At 47.6% G+C, this 15,444-nt stretch overlaps 1 protein-coding gene across 4 annotated transcripts in view; it reads left to right on the top strand.

Moving 5' to 3' along the window:
- The first annotated feature begins 3,145 nt into the window (after window positions 1-3,145).
- The window catches only part of SLC37A2 (solute carrier family 37 member 2), a 28,161-nt gene continuing 15,862 nt past the window's right edge, over window positions 3,146-15,444 (top strand). The window contains exon 1 of one of the 4 annotated variants that reach the window (XM_037736412.1): window positions 3,146-3,545. In XM_037736412.1, coding sequence (XP_037592340.1) covers window positions 3,487-3,545 — 59 coding nt within the window. In that variant the 5' untranslated portion in view covers window positions 3,146-3,486. The remainder of the gene's footprint in view (window positions 3,546-15,444) is intronic. The other 3 variants (XM_037736414.1, XM_037736417.1, XM_017523865.2) reach the window with 3 other exon arrangements.

The following is a 15,444-nucleotide window of genomic DNA, read 5'->3' as shown; positions in this document are numbered from 1 at the left end:
AAGCTGGATGGTCTTTGCTAAGCATTCCAGAATTTTGACTTCTATTGAGAAATAAAATCTTTTTCAATACCTTTCATCACCTTGCTTATCTATCTGTTGACTGTGTTAGCTGGGAATAATTTAGTAGTAACACATAGAGTTCAGCATCTGACATATTTAAGATAATAACTTCTTTCATTTTTATGACACTCTACTCAAGCCATACATACATCCTTGTCAACCCCAAATTATTCAACACGTATTACCATAAAGCTTACAGTAACTCAGTGGGTTAAGTTGTATGTATGTACACACACAGATATACACACAACACACAAGCACATGATATTAAGGATTTTGCAGGTCAAAAATATATTCTATTATACCCACTGATCGTTTTTAAGAATTCTGATCCTTTAACTCCTACATTTTGTTCTCATTTATGATGGTCATTCGTTTCTCTCACCTGCAGTCAATATCTGACCCTAATATCGTATATGTTAGTTCCTGCACACATAATAATTGCTCCATTTGCCAAAGCTACTTAATACAGCCAGGCACTGTTACACTTTTTATATGCACAAATGTTTGATTATTACAACACTCCGTAAGGTAGGTGGTGTTACATTCATTTTACAGAGGAGGGAACTGAGGGTTAGTGGAGTAGTAAGCATCTTGGCCAGACTTGGCTCTGACTCCAAGCCCGTGTTCTTTTTACCATTCTGCCTCTCAATAAAAAGGCCTAATATGAAAATGAATATTTAAAAGATTGAATAATTACAGTTTATCCTAATATCCCAACTCTTACCCCCTCAATCAAGACTCTGTGTCTTGATTGTATTACCAAAAATTATACTTTTCTCTGTTCAGTAAGACAGACTGGAAGGAGGGAAGCATGTTCAAAAAATGATGTTTGTGGATGTGATAAAATTTTGGAGTTCTGTTATCCAGTGGTTTGTTCTCATGGCATTTGTCCTCATAGACTTTCTTAAACATTCAGGTCCTTCAGTTCCTTTGAAAAAAACAGGGAGGACACTTGTTGTCATGTCTTAAAGGGCCTAAAACACTAACTGGCTACCCTAACAGTCCTGTGGGTGGTCCTGGAACTTGTTAGCAGTAGGGACTGGTATTTGATGGGTAAAATGGCTCCTTTCTCACAAGTGTCTCATACTGAACCATGGAAAGCATTTTTGACAAATTATAAGGCTATCCATGTAAGAGCTGAGGATCTTTTCCTTTAGCATTTGATTCAGTAGCTCCTCCCCTCCCTCTTTATTTTCTTCAGATCCTGTCCACATTCTGCAGGATTTGAGGAGGTGGTGTATGGGAGGGGTGTCAGACAATAAAAGGTGAGTCGAGAGTGGTGAGGTTGTGTAGGTGAGTGAAGGGACTCCCTGAGCCACAATATCCCTCTTTGTCACTCCCCTAAGCAGCAGAAAGCAAAGAGATTGTCCAGCTCACCACAGGAGTGAGTGAGGAGTAGTTCCAACGTTGGTAGGACTGTTCCCACTGCCACCCTGGCCCCTGAACAGGGATACATGGCTGGAATTCACAGAAGTAACTGGGACAAGGCAAGGTCTGTTTCAGTACTGGCCCTGCTCCCAGCTACTTGGTGCACTGTGAACAACAGCTGTACTACCATGAGGGCATGTTCCTAATGCCTTTCTGAGAGTCCCAGCCTCAGGTAGGCATGGTCCCCTGAGAGGCAGGAACACAGCTTCCTGACAAATGAGCAGGAGTGACCCTTATTCTTGGCTTCTGTCAGTCTGAAATGGAAAGACAGATGTTCCACATTGCTGAAGTCTAGACAGCACCTCTGAAGCCCTGGAGATGGTCTCTTCCATTCCTCTGGTGATGTCCACCTGCTCCTCAAATGTAGCATCAAGGAACTTCAGCTGCTTCCTTGGCTCAACTGAATTCCAATTGTATCCTTCCCTTTAGTCCCTCAGAAATAAGCAGCATAGAAATAATTCCCTTCCTAGGGATATCAGCTCACCCCTCTAGTTTCTTTACCGCCCCTTAAAGGAGTACCATAACGTGGAGTACCTGTGATTATTGACCCTAGAATGGCTCCATCTGGGACAGTAGGTGTCTCCTGTCCCAGGCAAACCAGGACATAAAGTCACCTTACCTAGGTGGATAATAGCCACCTAACTGACTTGTAAGAATGAAATGAACCTACCCCCCGGACACAGCGAGGGGTCTAATCAAGGGTTTCATTTAGTGAGCCACTGCTAGTGACACTGGTCCTTTGGTGTTTCAAGCCTCTGCACCCTATTTGGGCCTCCCTTCTATTTATTGCCTTTATTTTCTCTATTACTTTACCTCTTGTCATTGGCATGTTGCCCTCTTCATTTCTGCCACTAGACCTATGCCCCTGACTGCCTGGCATTAACAGAGGCTTTTACAACTCTGCTTACCCTCTTATTCTTGATTCTAGGGCTGGTACCAGCCAAGCCCATTATTCTGGGTCCTAACCTGTTTGGTGGAGTTGTTGCTCCACTTCCTTGACCTTGCACGTAGGGCCTGGACACTCCTAGGAGTTAGGGGCAGGGTGGGGTTAGGGCTGAAACCCATTTGCTCGGACACTCCTATTTTATGTTCTATTGACTTTATTCTTTGGGAAAATACTTCCCTTTCCAGCCCTCTGTAGTTCACCCTTGGGTTCATATAGAAGTATCTCACAATTATCGGTGGAAACATACCCTGAAATCTTCAGACTAGCGGCTGTCGCTTTCAGGACCACAGAAGTTCCTGCCTAGTGCCCACACCACCACCACCTGCCTGACTGCTTGCCTCCAAAAGGGAGATCAGGAGTGACTGCCACATTGACATGGTGGGAGGGCGCGGGGGCCGGTGTCTGTGAAGGGCTGGTAGAGTGGGGTCCTGGAGAATCCGAGCAGGGTAGGAAGCCCCAGCCTGAGCCTGTGGTGTGTTTGGGGCCAAATATTGTCCAACCACCACCTCTGGGCCCACGGAAAAACCGCGCTCCCAGAAGGCACGAGTACCGAGACTGGTGTCATACGGGGTCACTGGGTGTGAGTTCCAGCCCTCCAGTGTCTCGTGTCTGCCCGTGTCGGAGCCCACGGGTTCTCAGGACAGGAAGGGCTGCAGGGCAGTGCAGGCAGGCGGGCAGGTCGTCCCGGACAGCGCCACCATTGCTGCTTTCGGTTCCCCAGCGGGTGGTGAGGCAGAAAATGCAGAAAATGCAGGGCGGAAAGAGGAGCCCCCGCACAGGAGCTGTCAGGCCCTGGCCGGGAGGCAAAGCACAAGAGTGCTGTGGTGCCAGCGGCGGGGCTGGGTGGGGATGACCTGCGGGTTTGCGCTGGACCCGACCCCAAGGGCGGTCAGGCGCAAGGGGGCGGGCGCTCCGTGCTCCGGTCGCGGGGCCAGGGCGGGCCGGCCGGCGGGGCATTTAAACCCTGCTGACAGCCAGTCCCCTCCGGGACACGCGCCCAGCTCCCCAGCCTCCTCCGTCGACTCAGCCTTGGGTACCGGTCGGGCAAGATGCGGTCTTCTCTGGCTCCGGGAATCTGGTTCTTCCGCGCCTTCTCCAGGGACAGCTGGTGAGCAGGGCAGGGGAGGGAGGCGAGCCGGGACCTCGCGGGCTCGGCGCTCGCAGCCCCAGAGACCATAACAGTTCTGTCCTGGCATAGCCACGCGGGCGGCCAGCGGGGCTCCTCCAGCCGCGCCCGCCTGGGAAGTTGATAACACTCCCTGCTTAACTCCACCCGCGCGCCCCGAGACCCCGCGACTTGGCTCTGTGGCACTGGGGAAGAATAGGCTGCCGGGGAAGGTCTCCATCGTTTCCGTTTCCAACCTCCCCTCAGAACTCACACCCGGGGTGCCTTCCCTGTTGTTGAGCAGCTGGGGAACCTGGGCTCAAGGCTGAAGACCCAAGGCCAGGGCATGGTAGAGGAAAAGGGTGGCCACTGGGGTTTGTGAGTGCCCCTCTTGGTTTCCTTTTGCCCTTGAACACCAAGGCCAGAACTCAGTGGTCCTGGGAGCTCTTCTCAGGGCTCAAAGCCCTGAGACACACACCTGGAAAGGGCACAGCTCTCAGAGCAGAGAGGGGCAGCCCCTCAGCAATGGGCGAGGGGCTTCATGGTGGTTCTCGTCCTAACCCCAGAGACCACATGTTGGGGTGCATGGTGGAATGGAGGGGCTTCAGCCACTCTTCCTTAGAGGCAGTCAACCTTTGGAGCAGCCTGTCCAGCCTGCACAGCTTTTAAAATATTGTGTTCATTGCCATTATTTACAAATTATACAATTTAACAAAAATAGCCAGATTCCAGACTTCTCTTAAAAAATAGACGATGTAGGCCAGGCATGGCGGTTCATGCTTGTAATCCTACCACTTTGGGAGGCCAAGACGGGAGAATTGCTTGAGGCCAGGAGTTCGAGACCAGCCTGGCCAACATTGTGAGACCTTCTGTCTCCAGAAGTAAAAAAGGAAAAAAAGAAATGAAAAATAGATGATGCAGCAATACTGGGCCTAAATTTCCAAATTAAATGAATAAGATTGAGGAGTCCCCTTTAGATAGGGCAGATGCTGTTAAAGTGGCCAATTTGTCCCTAATTTTGAAACAGTCTTTCATTCCCAACCCTCTCAATCCTGGGCAAAGCAAGACAATTGGCTACCCTACACGCTTTTTAATTGTTGGGAGCTCTCATCAATTCTAAACTTCTTCACTCACTGAGAGTATTTACCTAGACTTTTTTGAGTTGGAGACTGTTAAAAGATATTTTTCAGAAAAAGATTAAAATCCTGATTCTCACAAAGATATAAAAATGAACATATGTTAAAGATTTTATTTTACTCATAATAAAGGTCCAGAAGATATTATAATAGGTTCAAAAGAGAATCTAGAGAGGGGGATTGGGGAATTATTGTTTAATGGGTATGGAGTTTTGGTTTGGGAATATGAAAAAGTCACAGTTGAGAGACAATGTGAATATACTTAATGCCACTTAAATGTACAGTAAAAATGGTTAGAATGGCAAAATTTATGTTATGTATATTTTACACAATTTTAAAAAGAGAATCTAAAGAACATGTTCATTTATAGATCAGGAATATTGAAACCAAGCTGGTTTTCCACAGGTTGCGAGGGAAGACTGCTGAAATTAACTTTGTACGTATATTTTGTAATGACTTCTCAGTTACCTACCACTTCAAAGAATTTTAAAATAGCTCAAGGTCAATTAAAAGCTAGAATCTGATAACCTGGAGGACTATACTCTAGAAAAGGCATAGTTTTCCACAGAAATACATTTTTTTCTATACTCGCTCCTATTTTAATTTTTTAAAGTTTCTTAGAAAGATTATTCTTGATCACAAAATACAGCTGGTCTCTTTGGATTTGACTGGATTGTGTATATAGGTACTACAAGAGTGTTAATTTACCATTTTACCATATGGCTCTTGTTAAATTAATAAACTTTGCTGGAAGTTTTCATAAGGGATCCTAGATTAGATTTTTTGAAGTCTTTAATTGTTTATTGTCCTGACAGTAAGCTAAGAAACTGTCTCCACCAGGTTTAACCTACTGTACTAATATATTTGGGCAAATTCCTCTTCTCAGAGACCCCAAAATATCCTAAAGTTTCTGGGCTAGCCAGGGAGCACGTTCCTTTTGGCCTGTAAACCTGGAAACTCAGTAAGCCTGTTTTCCTGGGAGGGTTTTCTTAGTATTGGCTCCATAGAGTGAACCTCAGTTTCTGAAGGAGTCTGGTTGTATCTGATTAAATAGGCATCCTTATCAAATGCAACACCCAGGCAAGGTCTTGGTTGCATAACCGATTTTCTAATTATGTACTGGTAAAACAACAACAACAACAACAAAAAACAGATTCTGACTGAACCTATGCAAGTAACCATATTGCCATGAAAAGCAAGAAGGTTCCATAAGAGTTTCTGAATTCTCAGGAGTCAGGTAGGGAGAAAAAGACATTTTTAAGTGTTTCATTTCAGTTTACAAAAGCAGAATCTACTAAATTGTTACAGATTAATTAATACAGCCCAAGAAGAAAAAGAAAGGTCTTCCTTACATATCCAGAAAATAGAACACTATAGCAACATCACCAATATTCTGAACAGAGAAGACAGTTTTCCATCACCAGTTCACGTGTGATTAATTCTGTCCCGCTGAATCTTGGATTAGCAATCTCAAAAACCCGTCTGCCTCTTGACTAAAGAGTTCTGGAACTCCTGACTCAGTCCACTAGTACATTCTTAATGTTGTCCAAGTGGTACCATCAGAAGCCTATACCCAAGAGCAATTACTTAGTACGGTGCTTTTCTGAGACAGGTCTTGGTTGTTAAAGAGACAAACGCTTGGCCTTCCAGGCCCAGTGGCGTGCTTACAGTCCTAGCTACTCAAGAGGCTGAGGTGGGAGGATCCCTTGAGCCCAATAGTGTGGGACTATAGTGCACATGATCATGCTGTGAATAACCATTGCACTTCAGTCTGGGCAACACGGCAAGATCCCATTTCTTAAAAAATAAAAAACTCCCACTCTATTCTGTAACTTATTACAGAGTCTTTAAGAAGCATCAGAGTAAAATAAAAACTATCTGAAGGTGACAGAGTTAAAAAGTGCTGATTAACTTATTACTGATAATTTTCAAGAATGAATGATCTGATGAGAATTCATGACAAGAATAATGCAACTGACAAGGAAATTTGTTTGCTTCTGTGATATGTAAAACAAAAAGATGCTAATCCAAACAAAAACAATTCTAGACAATGTCTAAAAACTGCTGATTTCAAAGAACACAATGAACATTATATTTATAGAAATAAACATAATTTTTACAGATCGAAATCTTAAGATATATAAAAATTTTGAGATACAATTTACATAATATGCCAAGAATATCAACTGAAGATATTCAGCAAGTTTGACGTAAGTCCTAAACATCTGTATTTTAATAAAATGTCATAGGAAAGGCTGATGTACATGTCCAGTTGAAAACTAGTGGCCTGGAAGATGCTAGATTTAAATTAAGGAAAGTTGCAGCCTGGTAACATTTTTATTTTACTTTATTTTTTTGAAACAGGGTCTTGCTCTGTCACCCAGATTGTAGTGCAGTGGTACAATCATAGCTCACTGCAGCCTCAAACTCCTGGGCTCAAGGGAGCCACTTTCCTCAGCCTACTGAGTAGCTGGGACTACAGGCATGCACCACCACGCCCGGCTAAGTTTTAAATTTTTGTAAAGACAGGCTTTTGCTGTGTTGCCCAGGCTGGTCTCAAACTTCTGGCCTAACGTGATCCTCCTACTTCATCCTCCCACCTCATCCTCCCAAAGCACTAGAATTGCAGGCATTAGCCACAGTGCCCAGCCTCTAGTAACATTTTAAATAATAACTGAATTCGTGACTAGTAACACATATACCGTTGTTATCAGGGAAGGCACCATAAGGGTGCTGATAAATAGAAACATGTAATGTACAGAGACGGCATTGGGAAATCAGCAGAATTTCTCTTACAGCATATCATTTCTCAAATATTTAGATAAATAATAATAATTTACTAATATAAATTTAACCTAGAGAAGGCTGAGTATGTCTTCTGACTTGACAATTATTTCCAAGCAATAGTAACATATTAAATAAATCAAATTATTTCTAGTACCTCTGTTTTTAAAAAATGAAAGGACAAATCTTTGTGATTTTCCAGGAGCTCTCCCTCTTTTTAAACTAAATATTCACAAACTCAAGATTTTGCCAGCTTTGGCAAAATTTTAACACATTTGATTGCTTATTTTCAGACTTATTGTTTGCATGTACTATAATCCAAGACAAATCAAATTTCCTTTCTGTAACCTACAGATTTATCCATTCAGATTTGTTCTTCACTGTTCTCTTTCTTATTCTGGAACAACCATCCATTGTTCTTATGTAGATTATTTTCATTTTAATGAAAACATGTTTAAATACAGTGTATTCAAAGTCACATACCTCTCTACCACTATTGCTCCTAGTAGAGTCTCATTCATGTATATTAGTTATATCTTCTAATCAAGTAACTCACATTTCAGAGAGGATGGGGAGTAGGGAGGGTGGATCATTATAAAGCCTCTGGAACACACCAGCATTCTAGAAGAGCTCTGTAATACACATATGACTTTCTCCAGCCTCCAACACTTCACTTTCACACTTCTCAAGGTGTGAATTCAGCTACTGAGTTCCCCAACATCTCTGAGATTTAAGACAGACCTGGATTGAAATCCTTTCACCACTGTGAACCTTGACTTTGCTGAGCCCCAGTTTCCTCATCAGTAAAAAGTCAGTTGTGTTCCGGAGGATACATGTAATAAGGAAACATTCTTCACGTCTTGTGGCTGATGGAGGATACTCAACAGGTATTCTTTTACTTCCTTCCAGATGAGTTTAGGTTTGGATTCCTATAAAACACTAAATGTCATGGAGTTCTTCTGTAGGTACATTATTTTTCTGAGTCTGAGGTCTGCAAAGACAATCAAGACAAGGCTCTACCTTCTTGGAACTAAGAATCAAGCTGGAGAGAGGGTGTGTACACATAGTCAGCAATTTTAGAAGGCCCTGCTCTATTTATTGAGTGCAAAGGATGATGTTTCCCATGTACCGTGTCATTCAGAGGACAATCGAGGGGAATGCAGAAGTCAGTTGGGGTGATTTTGAAGAAAGCTGACTTGTTGAGCATTTAACACATAAAAGGTTAGAGATTATATGTATACATTGCCTGGCACACAGGAAGCATGGAATACATGGCAGCTTTTACTATCATTATTAGTGATGATGGTGTTATTATTACAGATACATGACAACCCAATTTACTTTTCTTGTGCTAAACAAAATATAGGCCAGGGTGGAGACAAAAATAAAGACTTACAGTCTGAAAATGAGAAATCAAGTCTCTGTCACATTTAACTGCTTTCACGTGTCCCCAAGGAGGGCATTTAAGAAGTGAAGAAGACAGAGTCGGACGCTGCAAGTGGATTTCCCTGGACCTTGGACTCCTCCTCTGTAAAATGAGGATAATGATAATACTTGTGTCACATGAGTGTTTTGAGGTTCAAATGAGGTTCTACACATAAAGTACTTAGCTCAATGAAGCACTGAGTAAACACTAATGATTGACTATATTCTATTTGCTTTTGCTACTACTTTGTGCCAGGCATTGTTTATTTGTAATTCTTGTGGAACTGCAAGGTGAATGTTAGGTTCCCCGTGGAACATATGAGTATAATGAGGCACAGGGCAGTTGTGTGAGCCTGTCCAGCACCACACAGCTGTCACTGAGCAGTTGTGTGAGCCTGTCCGGCACCACACAGCTGGCACTGAGCGGTTGTGTGAGCCTGTCCGGCACCACACAGCTGGCACTGAGCTGTTGTGTGAGCCTGTCCGGCACCACACAGCTGGCACTGAGCTGGAGCTGGCATCAAGATTAGTCTGACTCTCAAGCCTAAGGTCTTTCTGTTGCCTCCCCAATGACAGTGTGGTGTGGGGAAAGGACTACATGGCCATTTGGCTTTGGACAAATCACTTACCCTCTCCAAGGCTCAATTCCCTTATCTATAAAATGGAAATAACGATGTGCTTATATCGCAGGGTTTTGGTGAAATTAAATGAGAAACTGCTTAAGGCACTTGGCCCAATGTCTAGCATAGTTGATATTGGCTAGGTGCTTATAAATTTCTGTGGAGGGAGAGATTCATTTCCATTAGGAGAAGAAGCAAGTCTTTGATTTGGATCTGGGGGTGTTCTAAGCAGAGGTCACAGAGCTGGCAAAGGCATGGAAGTGGAGACATGCCCTCTCTGCTGTCTATGAAGTGGTAACATGTAGCTCCAGCCAGCAGGAACATAGGGCGCCCCTGGATGGGAGCTGTGAGTCATATGGTGCCAGGTACATGGAGACATACATCCAAGCAAGAGTCAGAGATGGCGGAGTTTCTGCCCAGGAAGATGTTGCCCTCCTCCTCCTGTTAGACTTTCTTTGTCAGGATGGTGATGAATGGCTTGTTGATGATGTTTCAGAGCCACATGGCGCCCGGAGGTTCCCCAGTCCTGAACCTGGCTTGTTCCTGCCTTTTGTGCCAGTGTCTATGTGGGTGCGTCTGAGGGCAGCTGGCAGCATGGGAGATGACTGCAGCTGGTGCTTATGGGGCTGGGCCCATTTCCCAGGGCCCTCTGAGGGAGACGGCTCAGAACGTGCAGAAGTAACGCCTGTGGGAGGAAATACCAGGGTGACCACAGCTGGATGAGCAGGAACGGGCGGGAGGGTGAATTGGGCAGGCAGGAAGAGCAGGAGCTGTGAGCCCCCATGACGCCATTTTCCCCACACCTCCATCTTCCCGTGAGCTGGAAAAGGCCATAGCTGAGCTAGGATGGATGGTTCTGCCCTGTGAAGTTAGCTAACGACTTTCATTGCCAGATCCTAGTGCCCACCCAGAGGAGGACGCAGGAGAAAGACATTCCAAGGCATACTGAGAGAAAACCTGCTGTGCGCCAGATACTTTCACATTCAGGATATCTCATTTAATCTTTATAACACTCTTGTGCAGCAGGAGTTTATGATCTTATTTAAAAGACGACCAGACTGAGGCTTAAACAGGTACGATAACTTGCCCAAGGTCACATTAGGTGGCAGAACCAGAAATGAGGACTCAGCTAGTTTTGCTGGAAGTTTGATGTCTGTTTCCCAATTCAGTGGGCTAGCTCTCGTCTCTCCTGTTGATGGCAAAGAGGTGCATGGTGAAGGCAGCAGAAAGGGCTGCTTAAAATGAGCTTTGATGGGAAGAGGCTGCTTAGAAAAGGAAATGAGGGCTCCTCTCCCTCCTGGGGAGAACCTGGAGGCTCAGTCCACAATCCCTACTCTGGCCCCCCATAAGGGTCATGTGAGCCTGTAGAGCTCCCATCCCCCACCCCTCGTGACAACAGCTTCTTCCCCAGCTGCTTTTTGGGCTTCCTCCTCCACCCTGCTGTTTCCTCTTTCCCTCTCTACAGTGGACTGGCGTGCACCTCACTGGCCTCGGGTGGGGCTGTCTGACTCAGGCCCTGTGGGCTGGCCTAGAAGGTAGCAGCAAGGTTTTGAAATAGTCTGTATGGTTGGCCAAGGCTTTGTTTTTTCCAGTCATGCTTCTGTACCCACCAAGAGCTGGGGTCGGGGTTGACAGTCCTGAAGTAACAGCAGAATTGAGGACAGACACCAGGGGCAGAGTCCCTGAAGCCCAGGACCCCCTATCTGATTGCCACTAAGTTGGTGTATGAGGGGGCAGGGGTGGGGGCGGTGTCACTGCTCTCCTGCAGGCTTCTGGCTCAGGGCTTGTCCCCTGGACCCTTCCTGCTCAGGAGAAGGAAGGCCATCCTCCTACCCCTCTAAACAGGACTGTAGCTCTGCCATCATCAACACGCTTCCATCAGTGCTATTTACACAACCTTTCTTCAGAAGCGACACTGACTTAAAACCTGTTGGCCACCTCATCTGAGCCCCACCAACTCTCCCGCCCTCCCAGTTATTCCAGCTGCTGATCGGAGCCCTTGCTGCAGCGCAAAGCCTGTCTTCATTCTGCCTGAGCGTTCAGGGTCTTCTACTAGACTTTCTTCTCAAAGCAAAACAGTCTTTCCTGTATTTTCCTCTTTCCTACAACAGATTGTCATCTGAGCCACCAATCTCTTCTCAAACAACCTGAGTGTTCCTCGTGGCTTCTGGCCAATGGTTCCCTTCTCTGGGAAGGCTCCCTGAGTCAACTCAGTCTCTCTGAGCGAGCCCATGTCGCAGCTGGAGGAAGGACCACAAACAAAGGGTTCCGTGGGGGACTGGCTGCTGCCTGGGGAGAGCTTTGGGCCTCCCAGAGAGGGCTTGTCCTGTCTTGTGTGCTGAAGGCCTGGCTCAGGGCTCTGCTCCTGTGGTATCTGTTCCTGGCTGGCCTTTTCCTAGCAGGGTATCTCCCAGTGCTGGTGGAGGGCGTGGTCAGGGGAGGGGGCCCTGTCACCATTGGCCCTAGCTTGGTTCTTATTGTGCCCAGCCCCCTATCCTTTCCAGATCTGCTGAGTCTCAGAACAGGCACATCCGAGAAGAGGCCACTGAGTCCATTTTCTCAGGGCAAGTGCCAAGGTCACCTACAGCCACAGCCAGCCCAGCCTGGGACTGGGGGATGACTAGGGAGCCCCCAGGGAAAGGGGGCTGACATCTCCTGGGGCAGCGTTCCCCTGCTGGGCTGTTTCTTGGTTTTTGTGTTGCGGTTGGTGGCAGTTGGTCCTCTAGGGGTTTTGTTTGTTTGCTTCTAATCTGTTGCTGCTTTGGGACACACTGTTTATTGATTTGACCCCAGAAGCATTCCTAGTGCAAAGTCTCAACAAGATCAATAAAGCTATTATCACATTCCTTCGAAAGAGTGAGTTGGACTGTCAGCTAATTGTTAGGAGATAGCTGGTCGACCTCTCTATCTAACTTGGTTATTCAGTAACCAGTATCCGGTGGGGGGTAGGTGAGACTCCGAGAAGTGCTACCTCTTGCTAACAAAGTCTTAGAGGGTCACAGGACAGCCGTCCAATCTGAAGCAGCCAGGGGCCTTCCTGTCCGTCCTTTGGTCCTTGGCCTACTTGCCCAGCCTGGCCCAACCCCTAGGCCGCCATCCTCCCTGTCACAGCCAGCCTGGGGACAGTGAGGCAACGCCTGGCTGTGCATATTTTGTGCCCTGCTTCTCTTCTGGGACCTCTTGATTCACGAGGAGAGAGCTGGTGAGAGGAGAAGTGAAACCTGCGTGTTCTAAACATGAAAGGAGTGTGTCACAGCTGCCTTCCTGAAGCTAACGTGAGCTTGGCAGCCTGGGCCTCCGTCTAGCCTTAACCTGACTGAAGTTCTCAGTCTCCTGTGAACCATGGCACCTTTCTCTTAGAACACCCGGCAATGGGGAGTGGATAGAGCACCAGACTCGGAGGAGGCCCAGCTTCAGCTGTGCCATGCCCACCGAGTGCTGTGACTTTTAGTTCATCCCTCCACCCTCTGGGCCAGGACGGAAGTCCCAGAAGAGGCCAGGGCCAGTCCTATTATCACACAACACAGCTGAGGACCCCTTGTACCCCAGACTCATGACTCTCCTGCTGTCTTGGGTATCAGCTTTTCTACTGGCAGCATCATGGGGGATCCCAGGTGGTGGGTTTCTAGGAGTTGGGGTGAAAGCTGGCAGGGACATCAGGCCACCGCCTAGAGGAGGGCAGGGCTGGAATCTTGGAACCTAGCAGGTCAGGATGCAAGTGGGGACCCTTGCTGACCTTCCTGTCTGCCCACAGGAGCAGGTGGGAGGGCCCTGGGGCTAGAGTCTCCCCTATGTCCCACTGTTGGCTCCCCAAGAAGCCCTAGAGCCCACCATAGGCAAGGCCAGGGCTCTAGGAGCTTCAGAGGATCTTTATGTTCATTAGACCCAGCTATGCACAGCAGGAGGTGGGGAGGAGGGGGACAGGCTAACAGCCACATCTCTACCTTCCACGTAAATCCAGGGCCTGGAACCTCCACTTCCCAGAGGAGTTTGGTTCAGCCTCTGACCCCACTCAGCTCCCCTAACAGAGCACTGTGGGCTGCCTTCACCCCTCCAGCCCTTCTTCCTCATCTGAAGATTAAAAACACACTAGCTGTCATCTAAGTGCCCACTGGGCATCAGGAACAATTTCAGACCTGTTAGATGCATCTCACTAACCCATCAGTAGTTCTGAGAAAGATGATAGACTCTGGTTTTCTAATGAGCAAAAAGATGTAAGGAATAAAACCAGCTTTTGCTCAATTTCTAAGCCCTTGCTCTTTTCTCTTACAGACAACTCCCTGACATCACTACTTAGGGTCCCCTATGATGCTGCCATGTGCCTAGGAGTGGCTGGCAGGATGAAAAAGGCCCAGGGAACTGGCCCTGTGCCTCAGTGAGGAAGCCTGTCTGTGCTTCCCACCAAAACCTATAGGGCACAGCCCTGGGTCTTCACCGCTTAGGGTGGCGTGGGTTCAGAGCCGCCGACCTGGAAACTCCTACTCTCTTCAGTGGCTTCCCATCACCTCCAGAGATAGCCTAAATGCCACAGGTTGGCAGCTGAGGCCCTGCGCCATGCCACCTGAGGCCCCTGCCCTTCCCAGCCACCTCTGCTCCTCTGCTTGGCTCAGTTTCACCTTCCAGATATCCTGATCGATGCAGAGTTCCCCAAACAGGTAGTGTCATTTCACGCCTCCATGCCTTCGTGCACGCTGCTTCCTCCCCCTGGCAGTCCTTCCTGCCCCGGCTCTGGTTGACTTGGCCTCATCTTGCTTGTTTTTGAAGCCTGAGCTCCAGGAATCCTGACTGCTCCCTCCTGCTGGCTCAGAGTCCCTCTTCTGTGTCATCTAGGGCTGTCTCCTACAGCACCATCACACTAGGTCTGTCTCCCTCTGACCTGTGAGCCCAAGCAGGTGGAGATCCTGCTTACGGCTTCTCTTGTTAGTACTGGACCGTGGCATGGTGCCTGGTGCAGGATGGGCACAGGGATGCATGGGAGAGCAGCCTCGCTTCTGCCCAAGGAAATGGACATGTTAGAAATGGGCACAGCTCCTGCTACTGAGGTTGGCGGGGACAGGACTCCAGACAAAAGGGCCATGGAGCAGATGAGGAAGAACACCTGGGGCCATAGGCAGGGGTGTCAGGGAGGGCGGGCTGGGGTTGATCCAGTGTGGTTGGGGGAGTGGGGTGGGAGGAGAAGGGGTGCTGGCAGCTCACTGTGCCTTTGGGCCCCCATTGGCTCTGACCAGCCCTGGGAGGGCTCAGCGTGACTGTGGAACAGCCTGGCTTCCTAGTGGACACCAGGACTATGTAGCCAGCAAGGGCTTCACTGCCGAGCCTGTGATGGAAGAACAGTCACAGCTGGGACCCCAGTGGGGCCTCAGGTCCCCAGGGATCTTTCAGACACTGAGAGGACCTGTCACCATGGTCAGTGGCCAAACATCTTGGCAAAGGCCCTTGAACATACATGTGGTCATGAAATCTGGTTCTGCTGACCGGGACGTCTTACAGGCAGCATAACCAGGACCTGGGGACTAGGGGAGATTCATGCTGTGTTCTCTTATCTTGAGGGACAGATGGAGTTGATACTGGCAGCCACGTGCAACTGATAGGAAACCAGAGGCAAAAAAAAAGGGTTAAGAACTCATGGGAATTTACACACGCAATTAGTGAGCGGCATCACGCAAAACTTCCCGCCTCTCCCTGAACCAGTTGCGTCTCAGGCAGGGCTTGCTGGGTGTTATCCGTAGGGCTGCAGGGCTCCTCCATCCATTGCTCTTTGCAGACGCCAGCTGGGAAACCTCTTCAAAGCCTCTGAGAGGATTTCCCTCAGATTCTAGAAGTCCCTGAACTAAGAGTCATGAGCCATATGGCAACAGGTGGAACCCGGAAAACATTGCGGCCACAAGCTTGCCATGTCAGTCACTATGACAGGCACTTGGAGTAGCCCCAGCTTCC

Source organism: Cebus imitator, unplaced genomic scaffold (assembly GCF_001604975.1).
Source record: "Cebus imitator isolate Cc_AM_T3 unplaced genomic scaffold, Cebus_imitator-1.0 Scaffold0, whole genome shotgun sequence".
Taxonomy (NCBI): Eukaryota; Metazoa; Chordata; class Mammalia; order Primates; family Cebidae; genus Cebus; species Cebus imitator.
The sequence above is the reverse complement of the archived record's forward strand: the minus strand, read 5'-3'. Positions and strand labels throughout refer to the sequence as shown.